This window comes from Ammospiza nelsoni, chromosome 25, assembly GCF_027579445.1.
Source record: "Ammospiza nelsoni isolate bAmmNel1 chromosome 25, bAmmNel1.pri, whole genome shotgun sequence".
NCBI lineage: Eukaryota > Metazoa > Chordata > Aves > Passeriformes > Passerellidae > Ammospiza > Ammospiza nelsoni.
Window position 1 is genome coordinate 4,644,141 of NC_080657.1, and position 12,040 is coordinate 4,656,180.

The following is a 12,040-nucleotide window of genomic DNA, read 5'->3' on the forward strand; positions in this document are numbered from 1 at the left end:
AAGGGCATCCTGTGTGAAAAAAGGTGTGTCAAGGAATAGGGAAGTGATTTCCCTCTCTTTTGGGTTCAGTTTTGGGCCCCTCACTACAATAGAGATATTGAAGGGCTGCAGCATGTTCAGAGAAGGGAGCAGAGCTGGGGAAGAGGCTGAAGCACAGATGTGATGAGGAGCAGCTGGTGTGGCTCAGCCTGGAGAAGAGGAGGCTTGGGAGGATCTTCTTGCTCCCCACAACTCCCTGACCAAGGATGGAGCCAGGTGGGGTCAGGCTCTGCCCCCAGGGGCCAAGGGACAGGACAAGAGAAAATGGCCTCAAGCTGTGCCAGGGAAGGTTTACATTGGATATTTGGGAAAATTTCTTCCCTGAAAGGAATGTCCAGCCCTGTCACAGCTGCCCAGGGCAGAGCTGGAGTCACCATCCCTTGAGGGGTTTAAAGACAAGGCACTTGGGGACATGGGTTAGTGGTGGCCTTGGCAGTGCTGGGCATTGGTTGGACCTAATGATCTTGGAGGTCTTTTCCAAAATAAATGATCCTATGATTTTATTCCAGCACTGTTTAATAGATGTAATTTCATTACTCCAATCAAAACTTTGTTCCTAGGGAAATAGTGACTTTTTTCAAGTAATACAAAACCATAGTTATTAGCTTTTTTTCTAATCAGTATAATTACTGCATGTTGGTTTTATCACAGCATCCTGACTTTAATTATTTGCAGCTTGGGAGAACTGTTGCCTGCATGAAACTTTATATTCAAAGCCAAGGCAGATGGGCTTGAAAATCATAAGCTGAAAGTTTTTGGCATGAAGATGTGCAGAGCAGAGAAGGATTCTGCAGCCCATACCTCTGCTCTGAGGCCTTCTGGTTTGAAGTTTGGATAATGTGGCTCCTTAAATTGAGCAAACAAAATGAAATGACACACAAACCCAATTCTTATTATTTTGCATTGTTGGTATTCCATGCAAGTTGGCATTAAACAGGGTGGTTATTCCAAGCAAGTCTAGATCAAATAAAACCTGGTGTTTAATTCACATATTACAGAATAGTTTTCATCAGGTAATTAACAAAAATCATCCCATAAAGCAAAAAAAGTGTGGTACTTTGCTGGTTTCCAGAAGCAGAACAATGGACTCATTTTTCTGAATGTTTCTTTCATTGCAGGAGCTCTTAATGGCTTCTTGCACACTTGCTTCCATTTTGTGCTGTTTTTCTCATTCACAAACCCAGTGGCCCACAGAAGCATTCTCACCTCCTGAACCTTTGATACCTCTGCTGTTGTGTTCACTTAGGGTTTAAAAATGTTCTGTAGTAATGTGTAAAAAAAGAATAAAGCTTACCTGAAGTGCAGTTAGCTTGAGTTTTATATGAGTTAAAAATCTAATTTTGAGATTTGATTTGCAAAAGAAGCCAAAACAGCCAAGAACATCCCCCAAAAAACCCCAACAAAAATCAGCCTTGTGTGTTTTCAGTTTTTAAAAATCATCTTTGTTGCTGGTGAGCTGCTGGCTCAGTGTGCTCCTCTGAGGCAGCTCAGGCTGAGCAGGTTCAAGGTGCTGGGTTTGATTTTTGGGAAATCCAAGCTCTGGGTGGTTCAGGGCTCTCGCACTGGCTGAGGAGGTGTCCAAGAGCACCTGGAGGGGTTTGGGGCCCTGGGCCATGTACCCACCAAGGGCTGGGGATGAGCTGTGCTGGAGGGGGCTCTTAGGGACATGAATGGGGCAGGAGCAGGATCCTGCTGGTGGTTTCAGCCTTGGAGCTGCCAGCAGCTTCACTCAGCCTCAGTGCAGGAGGAGGGAGGCAGGGAGAGGGTCCTGCCCTGCCATGCCCCAAGGATTATGTGTGCCCAGCCGCAGGGAGATGTGTGCCTGCTCTGTGTGAGACCCTGGTGACTGGGTGGGTGCTGCAGGTGAAAAGGCTGTTGGATATTTATCACTGCCATGTCTCTGCTTCATCAAAGTAGATGCTAAAATTATGGTTTCATTTGCTGTGGCTGAAAAGGGACATCCTGTGCTGTGTTTGTGTGTTTTTCCTGACCCTCACCCTGCTGGCTCCCCTGGATCAGGGCTGGGCAGGGCCAGAGCTGATCTTTCTGTCATCAGCTCAGCAGAAAGACTCTGCTTGGGTCTCTCTGGTTTTTCTTTTCTTTCTCTTCCCTTGGCAGATCCTACATCCAGACTGCTGTCCAACCTCACCAGCCTGTGGAGGCCAGGAAGGAGGGAGTGGGAGTCAGGCAGGAGTGGGGTGCAGGAGGCTGGGAGAGGCAGAAGGTCAGGAGAAGCAGGAGCTCAGGAGAAGCAGGAGCTCTCCCTTTTTTTCCTCCCTGTTATTTAGCACTGCTGCAGCTGGCCCTGGCAGGGGGAAGGATGCCCTCACCTCTTGTTCTCAGCTCAGTGCCTCCATTTCCCCCTGCTTGCTCTGTGCAACCACAGCACACCTGGAGTGTGAGGTGTCACCCTCTGCCCCTGCTGCCGTTTCTGCAGGTACAGGGAAGGCACAAAGACACCCTAGGCCAAGTTTCACTTGGAATTCTCACTTCTGTTCTCACTTCTCACTTCAAGTTCTGCCTTCTGAGCACTTGCTTTGGTTCAATCATCTGCTTCCAGGTGCTACAAGATGCCCAGCTTATTTGGAAAGAGTGCTTTCCTCACACATGTAAGATATTCCAGTGGGACTCTGAGAATCTTTTTGTCTTTGTAATTATTTAAATCCTTCTGAAAACCAAAATTACAGAACTGCTCACAGCTTTTAAGCAAAGCATGGCATGGGAAGTTACTGCTGTATGGATCAGTGGAATGCAAAATGTTTTTCCATACTGAAGAGTTTAGTTTGGGATTCTTCTATGAAATTACACAGCAAAAAAGTCTTAAATAACAGAAGTAAAGGATGAGGGACAGGAATAAATTTCAAATCTTCTTGCTCTTGGCCACTGTATTTTGTACTCCCTTGTATAACCTCTAAGTGGCAGAGTTTCTCTTCAGTCCTAATTTTTCTTTTATTTCTACAAAAAATAAATAAGATTTATATTTAAAATAAAACAGATAGAAACTAGTGGAGGAAAAACTGGAAGTGTGACAGTAGTGCTTTGTGTTGTGAATAGGGTCATTTCCAAAGAACCTGAATTATGGAAAAGACTAATTGAATTCGAGTCCAGGCAATAAGGGTAAGTAGCTTTGATTAGGGGTGGCAGCCTTGCAAAATCCTCAAACCCTCAATGAAATGTAATCCTGCCACATAAAACACACCGTGGCACGTAAGACCTGCCCTGAAATGAGGGAGAAACCTTTTGTGTTTTCGTGGTTAATGAATTATTGCAGGCTGCACACATCCCCGGGGCTGGCACGTGGGGCCGCGCTGTGGGCAGGCTGCACGTGCTGCCAGGTCAGTAGGTCTGGCAGGAACCAGGGAGGGGACACAGCCCTGGTTTTCAGGGCACCACAAAGTTGTTTTTGTAAACCAGTTCAGTCCCTCTGTGTGGGGGTAATCCCCTGGTTTGGAGGTGCCTGAATACTCTGGGCAGGAGGTGCCCGAATACTCCGGGCAGGGTGGGTGAATAGAAGGTCCTGGAGGAAGGAGTGGTGTGCAAAAAAGCACTTTCACATTTCTGCAGAGGCAGGAATAGGTTGTACCTCAGCACAGAAAGTCTCTGGATTTAACTCCTCCAACCCACTAAGAGTTTTGCAGCGTTTTGTCTAATTTCTGCAGTCCCCTGCAGTTGTGCTGTGTGAGTGTGTGGCAGAGGAGGCAGCTCAGGGAAAGCTGCTCTGAAGAGGTTGGGGTTGGTTTAATAAAGAGGCTCCAAAATGAGCTGCAGAAAGAGCAAAAACACAGCTCATACTGCTTGTACACATCAGGTGAAGCCAGGAGGACACAGGCCTTTCTCTTTTGCCCAGCAAATTGCAAAAATTTATCAGGTTGTGAGAATATTATGCAAAATTTCTTTTTCATGATTTTAAGCCCCTGGAAAGCAGCAGCTTTTTGATGTATATAACATCTCTCTCTAAGTGCTTCCAAAATAAAAATTCTTTTCTAAAATTTCATCAAACTTCTCTTTTTGAAAGGTGCAGCTGAAATAATGAACTTGCTTTGTGAATGTGGTGGGGAACAGCACTGTGTGTAAATGCATTTAGGTGTACAGTCTTGTCCTGATTTTTTTTTTTGATTGTTATATAAATGTTCTAAATAAAAACAGGTTAGATTGAATCGTGCTGTTTACTGACCTAGTAGACCAGACTTGATCATTTAAACTGTCTTTAAAATCATGGTGCACGTGTCTGATTAGTGTGTGAGCTTCTGCAGTCAACGTGGTCCGAGCAAATGATGTAGAAATGTACCATGTGCATGAAAAATCTCTATCTAAAAAGCTTAAAGCTAAATCCCTTGTTTATGAAATCTTTCCATATATGAATTTTGTATTTTATTTGGGAGATGGCCCCATGAGTTTTAGGGGAGGAGTACATAACAATTAATATTCTCTGATAGCCTACATGATAAGCCCCCAAAAAGTACATAAAGCCATGAACACCTTTTCTCAACAGGGCTTGAAGACTGCTGAGGAACAAACAATTTGAATCATTTGAGCATTAAAATAATAGTAACACCCATGGAAGAGCCACAAGACTTACCCGAGCAACCAGTAAGTATATTTTAAAAAGGCTGAAAATGAAAATCTAAAACAAATTACTGATCTCACAATTTTGGTATACAGTTATTTTAACTAATATTGGAAAAGAAGGCTTAGACTTAGTGTATTTATCCAGAGGACAAAAAGCATTTTGTCATTCGTAAAATGTGCTGTACATTTAATTTACTATAATTATACAGGCAGTAGTAAGAAAGGAGTAGTTATAAGTTCTTGAACTTTATGATGTTTCTATGCAAAAAGATTACTCAGAAAACCAGACTTACCCTAAGCCTGTTGTAGAGAAAATAAAATTCACTATTTTAGGGACAAATTCAGCATGCTGGGTATTAGAGTGTATAGTGTTTAATTCTTTTTATGCTTGAGATCTTGAAAAGATCCTGTGATTCATTGTTTCCACAAGTGGAAGGCATTTTTAAATGACTGATGTAGCAGTAGGTTGGGGAGCATGTCTGAAGGTTAAAGTTGCTACATGTATGTGAAATATTTCCAACAGTCTTTGCATTATCAATAACTGATATTAACACAGCATGGAAGTGTTGGTGGAGATTTTTTAATACAGTATGAGATTAATTAAACTGTGTATCTAAAGCGTAGTAGCATAGGAATTAAGCAGAAATGTTTGTATTAACGTTCTGTTCCCAAAATAAACCTGGCACAAACTCAACAAGAAATTGCCAAGTTGTAATGGGAGTGATGCTTGTAATCTTGGATACCTTGTCAAATGCACACAGAAACAGAATAATGTGCTTGAGGGCACTTGGGTGTGTTTTAATTGAAAAGATTTTGATGCCTTTTTAATGTGAGAGTTTAATATTCTTCAGTTAAACTAGTTAGAAAATACATTGTAATGTAATTTATGCAATTTTATGACATAGGAACAATATCAAATGAATTAGAAATGTAAAATTATTCAGAACCTGGCTTGCCACAAGCTGCAGATGATGGGCTTCAGTAATATCCACAAAATGTGAAACTAAGCAGCAAAACCATATAGTTTATACTCCAGCTATTTAAAGATGAATTGCCTGTATTATAAAAGGAAATCTCTCTAAATACATCCTAATATAATGAAAACTGTCTTTATCCTTTAGGGCATGAGAGAGAGGGTGCAGCTAATTTTCGGTGGTGTGTCCTTTAAACAGATTCTGCTGTAATATTCAGCTAAAGATTTTCTTGGTAATTTCTTTTTAGAATACCAGTGATACCAGTCAGTCATTCTGTGACAGATTATGAGACTAAATGGATCCTAATGAATGAGTGAGGCAGTCATGGCATGTTCTTGCAGGAGAAACTCACCCTGGCATCCTTCTGAGAGCTTCACAGTAATGCTTGTAGCCTGCAGAAACCAAATTTGTGTTCAGGCCAGTGCTGTCAGTGGTGTAATAGCCTGTACAGGAACAGGATCCAGCTGGCACCTCCAAAATGAGAAAAAGTGCTGTATTGCTTTTAGTCAGGAGTCAAAACTCCTAATTTGTTACAGAAAAAGAATTCATGTTCCTATCTCTATGCAATATTAAAATATAGGGGGGAAAGAGCAAAGTTTGTGCTGAACCTGTGCAGAATAAGATTTTCTTAAAATTTATGACTTGTTTTATTCAATTTCCACAAAATTTCCCTTACCGGCCATTTTTGTGGCTTTATATCTCAGCACCTGTAACTAACATGAGTAGTTATTCAGTAACTCTGCTATACAAATCCAGTGTTAGCCCTTGTTTTCTAATTAGGAAAAAGCTTGTTTTGAGATGAAGAGCCCATGGTTACACTGGTAAGTTCTGGGGTGCAGGACATTTAACCACCACTGTGAACCCTCCAGCCTGTGTTAGTTGTAGCTCTGAACATTTTTGTCTTTGCAGGTGAAAAAAGCCAAGATGCAGGAATCCAGAGACCAGAGCCTGAGGTATGGGGTTTTAAATTTGATTTTAGTGTGGAACAGTTCTTTATGGTCTTTCACAATTATAAAACTTTCATTTTAGAAATTTGCCTCTTGATTTTTTTACAGAGGTATGGAAAATAAAGTTGTATTTGGATTTGGTATAATTTTGATTAAGTTCCCAATAAAAAATAATTAACTAGCCTTGTGGTATAAAGGTTTTATAAATGTGGTCACAAAGAGAATGGCATCATCACATCTGTCTTTCACAGAATGAGACTGAAATAACATGCATTTAATTTGATGAGACTCAGGATATTTTAGTAATATCTGTACTACTATTCTTAGTGAAACTCTGTGGATAACTGCTTTGAGAAATGAAACTCTTGAACTGTAGCCTCTCCTATTTAAAGCTCTTGTGTGATAGTACTTTTAGCCTCAGTAGATGCTTTTTGATGGGTATTGTATTTAGGAATTAACTATTATTATTATTACTACTTAGAATAGTTATATTAGGATTGATTCTGCTTCTCTGAGTAGCAGCAAATTCAGTGAGCAAAGATTTCATTTTGGAGTCTCTACCATTCCAGTAAGAGCAAGGAAGAAACATCATTTCTGCAGGAGTGGTCATGTTCTGTATTCTCAAAATCAGAATTTTGATCTCATCACACCAGCTCCCTTTCTGGCCCATCCAAGTCAGAGAAATCAGATCCTAGGGAGGGTTTTCCCTCTCTTGGGAAACCAGAGGTCTGAGCATGTTGGGGGGATCTCCCTTCTCCCTCTGTGTCACCCTGCTTCAGCACACCCACACCTTCCCTATGGGCACAGGGAGCTCAAGATTTGAGTGTAAACATCCTTGGATTTTAAAATTGTGGACATCCAGTAATTAAAAACAGAAGAGGGGGCTGGGATAAAGTTGCATTTCTAACTTGATTACATATTCTGTTTAAATAATCTGTCCATATTTTTATAAAGCTATACATGATTTTAAGTTTGACCAATGGATTAGTTTAAAAGAACTTATTGAACCTGTTTCTCCCTTTTCTCTGCACTGCAGGAGGGGAAGGAGGGAGAAAAAATCAGTTTAGTTGAGCCCAGAAAGCAGGGATGGGTGGAGAAAGGTGTTGCAAGATTTGGATTTATTTCTCATACAGCCTCCTGATCCCTATGTAGCCCAGCTCACACACTTTAGGCTCTTCCTGAGAATTTAATTTGCTCATCCAACACAAAATTGTGCAGTTGTTTTTTTGTTGGGATGCTGAATGGAGTCAGGTGATGGAGGGAGGCAGAGAGCACCTTGCTTGGTGCACACCTGAGCTACAAGGTGCAGTTCCTTTGGCTCCTTCACCTTGAGAAACTGCAATTTCAAAATATCACAACAGCACACAGATGGCTCAAAACCTCATAAAAATCCGTGTTGCAGAGCTAGCAATAATAAAACTAAAGCCTGGAAGGCAATAATCAAGGAAGAAACAGTTTCATTCAGAAATTATCTGTACTTCCTACTCTGTACGTGAACAAAGCAACATCAACATGGAACTGAAACAATGTGAGACAAATCCAGAATAATCCAGCAACCTGCAAATATTTAAGTGCAGAAGTGACCCCCAGTTGAAGGATGTTTCAGCACTGCTCCTCAGGGACAAATGCAGCAGTGAGGCAATGGCCATGGCAGGGAGCTGTGACAGCAGGGTCACACAGCGCTGCTGGCAGCTCCTCCTTGGCTGCTGCAGCCTGGGGACATGGAATGGAGATGCCAAGAGGTGTTTCTCACAGAAACCACCCTGCAGTCCCCCCTCTAACAAACCCCTCCACTCAAACCCCATAGTTTGAGGTCTGATTCCAGTTGCAGATCTCTCTCTCTCAGAATCTCTGCCTGAAATAGCAAAGAGCACAGGGCTGGGTTTTGTGAAGAGTTAGTTTGCCTTGGTCAGAAGGGTTGAACCCAGGGGTTATGATGGCCAAGGATGTTAATTTTAGATTCATAATGCTAACACTGAACCTTTGTTGTCCTGGCAGTCATGTGAGCAGCACAGAAGTCAGTGAGCAGAAAACTGAATCTTCAAACCTTGGTTCAAACCTTCCCATGTCTAGTGAGAGTGAGTATCTGGAGTTCTCCCATTGTCTTTCCTCATGTCTTTCCCTGGTACCATGCTCCATCCACCACAAGCTTTGTCTCCTCCTTGTAATCCTTAGCCTGCTCTCACTATCAGTTGTAAAGTGAACATTTGCTGTGGTGTTTACGAAGTGTTAATGCCTGATGGTAAGGAAATATCTGTTTCTAACAAATATTTTTCTGTCCCTGCCCCTCAGCTGGCTGTTGGGTGCTTTTGAGCACTGCTGTGTCTTATCTGCCTTAGACATGATTCTTCTTGAGGGTTGAGTCCATATCAGTTGTAATGCCTGTTGTAAACATGTTTTATAAATCATTATCTCTACACAGCTGGTTGGGCCCTTTGTAGCAATATGCCATACACCTCATCTTAGACTCTGAATTGTATTGAATGTCTGCAGAAAGCTCTTAGGAGATAAACAGAGAGGAAACAGGCAGGGAATACAAAGGTTGCATACTAAGTGAAAAGTGGAGTCTTGGAAAAAGAGGGTTGGAAGTTATTAGGAAAGTCAGATTCCTCTGTGGAATACCTTTGACTGCCAATACATATTTTGAAGTCTAAGCCAGCTCATCTTAGCTGAAAGTGTGTAAGGTGTAACTTCCCACTGTAATTGATTTAATCATTGCTATTTTAATCAATCCTGTGGTGTTGCAGGAGTTACGAGAAATTTCATCCTGCAAAACCTGCTGCTTAACTGGATAAGCCATTTACAAATCCTAGAAATTGCATGCAATTTATAGTGGGATTTTTTGGTTTTTTACACCATTGCCTAATTCTTTGTATGCAGTTTAATAAATACAAATTCTAGAAATATCATTACTACATAACTATTCAGATGAATATTGACTTTCTTAAAAAAAAACCCTACAAATCCTCAACATGTGGGAACTGACAAGTGTTAGAGGAAAGCCTTGAGGTCCAAAAGTTCCCAGTTTGTGTTTCCTGTTGTATCCTTGAGCTACATGGGCTCACACTGTGAGCAAAGGCAAACACTGAGGAGCAGAGGAAGGTGATTCATGGATCATTTGGGAGGTTCAGCACATGTGGTTGGTGGTTTGTACTTCTCAGCTGCTTGTGTTCAGATCACACAAAGAGAAGGTTTTTGAGGTGGCAGAATGCACATTGGGGTTAGAGCTGCTTGTGGCAGTGTCTTGCTTTCCTCAGTGTAACTCAGGAGAGTTTACTAGGTGGTCATACAGGAGCAATAATGCAGGTCCAATATGGAAATCCCAACTTTTTTGAGCACATTATTGGGGCAGAGGATGCTGTTGTCCATGACCCTGTTTTGGAGGCTGTTATTGAGTCACTCCAGAGGGAAAATGTGCTCTCTTGTGGTAGGTATGGAGGAGCAGGGCACCTGGGGTTACACAGTTAGCCTGGATTAGCTCCTGGGCAAGCCTGGGTGCTTTGCTTTCAGAGGGGAATCAGCTGGATCCACAGCAGTGCAGCTGTGTTTGCTGAGGGTTTGGGTAGGGTGCTTGTAGATCTGAGCTGATAAACCCATGTGCTTGCAGATGCAGCCACAGCACTTGCTGCACTGGGATGGTGCCAGAGAGGCTGCAGGGGCCAAATTCTGTGCTGGGCTCCTGCCAGAGAGCCTACAGGGGCCAAAATCTGTGCTGGGCTCCTACCACAGAGGCTACAGGGGCCAAATTCTGTGCTGGGCTCCTGCCTGAGAGCCTACAGGGGCCAAATTCTGTGCTGGGCTCCTGCCTGAGATGCTGCAGGGGCCAAATTCTGTGCTGGGCTCCTACCACAGAGGCTACTGGGGCCAAATTCTGTGCTGGGCTCCTACCAGAGATGCTGCACAGGGACAAATTCTGTGCTGGGCTCCTGCCTGAGATGCTGCACAGGGACAAATTCTGGGCTGGGCTCCTGCCCATCATTGCTTTCTGATGGACAGCTGAGTATTTAATCAGCTGATGTGATCCAAGGGTGTTTACTGGCTCTTGGATGAAGCCATAGGAGCCCAAGCCCCCATCTCCAGCCCAGCCTGGAGTGCTGTAAAACAGAGTAATCTCACACAAGGTGAACCAGAGCTGTGCTGACTGAGAACATCTGAAATATTTCCTCTCTGGGTTGCCAGCTGAGCCACTGTCTTACCAGCTTCAGAGTGCAATTGCTGTGGATTTATTGAAGCAGAAAAATCTGGTTAAATGTAAGTGCCAGCTTATTTTAGAGGCATCTCTGAGCCTTGTGCACTGCAGCTGTGCTTCCCTGGATATTTGTGATTAAGTTCATTGAGCTGGAGCTGTTCCTTTTTGCAGGAAAGACTCTTCTCTGTCCATGCATGGCTCCAGCATACCTAGGGGAAGAGGAAAGCTGGACAAAACAGATCTTTGGTCTCTGCTCCAGGACACAGAAATGTTACACTTGGTGCAGATGAAGCCCCTTTGACAAATATGCAGGGTTTTGGGGAGGACTGAAATCAAAGGTTTTTTTATGACAGTTGCAAAAAATTATGGTATGAGCTGATAAAGAGAAAGAGGGAGGAATAGTGTGACTGACTGATCTACCTGCTGTGAGCTGGCAAAACATTTTTGTGCCAGCTTAACAGTGTTTTTTTGAGAATTTGCTTTGAAACAGATATTCAAGGCACTGAAACTCTTTGTAAATACAGTGTGTTGACTAAAATGTACCATGAGTATTGATATTTGTCTTTATTTGTTGGGTTTTGAAAGCACCTCTGTAATTACACAAACTATTTGTTTTTCAGTTATGACATGCACTGATTATATCCCAAGGTCATCAAGTGATTATACCTCACAAATGTATTCTGCAAAGTAAGTCAAGAAATTGTTACTGAGTTCTGTAATTCTTCTCTCTGAAGTATTTTTTGTATCTTTATGCATTTCTCTAGTGCAGTAAATCCCACAACTGGCAGCAGATACTCATTGCTGAAGACACTGAATTTACAGAATTCACCCTTTAGCTTTAGTGACTGTTTTAAAAACAATAAATGGAAGCCCCACAAAGATAAATTAAGCCCTTCAAGTAATCAACATTATAATCTTGGTGAATAATGCACATGATATTTGTCAAATAAACAAATTGAAAATAAATAAATATAAGGGGAATATGAAATTTTCTCATCATTCACTGTGTTTAGGGATCTTTGTAGTTCTTCCTGTTGGAGCAGGATGGGCTTTAACCCCTGCTGCTTGTTTTTGTGTAGTTTCTGTGTGTGTCCCCCTGGTTCTTGCAGGTGCTGCTGGATTACAGCAGCTTCAGGGTGGCATGATTAGTGGGACTGACCACTCATGGCTGTTGGAATGGGGATGTGTCCCTCCCAGCCCACCCTGCCCTCCCAGTCCTGGATCTCTGGCACTGTGGAGGAGGGATTTTCCCTGCTGTCACTGCAGGCAGCATCTGCAAACTCGGGAGCCTGCCTTGGGAAGCACAAGGAGCTTGTTGCACT

At 42.5% G+C, this 12,040-nt stretch overlaps 1 protein-coding gene across 2 annotated transcripts in view; it reads left to right on the forward strand.

Moving 5' to 3' along the window:
• EYA3 (EYA transcriptional coactivator and phosphatase 3) overlaps positions 1-12,040 on the forward strand; it is a 42,595-nt gene that overhangs the window by 6,126 nt on the left and 24,429 nt on the right. For both annotated transcript variants that reach the window (XM_059488725.1, XM_059488726.1), the window contains exons 2-5: positions 4,532-4,629; positions 6,492-6,535; positions 8,528-8,607; positions 11,339-11,405. In XM_059488725.1, the coding sequence (XP_059344708.1) occupies positions 4,597-4,629; positions 6,492-6,535; positions 8,528-8,607; positions 11,339-11,405 (224 nt within the window). In that variant the 5' untranslated portion in view covers positions 4,532-4,596. The remainder of the gene's footprint in view (positions 1-4,531; positions 4,630-6,491; positions 6,536-8,527; positions 8,608-11,338; positions 11,406-12,040) is intronic.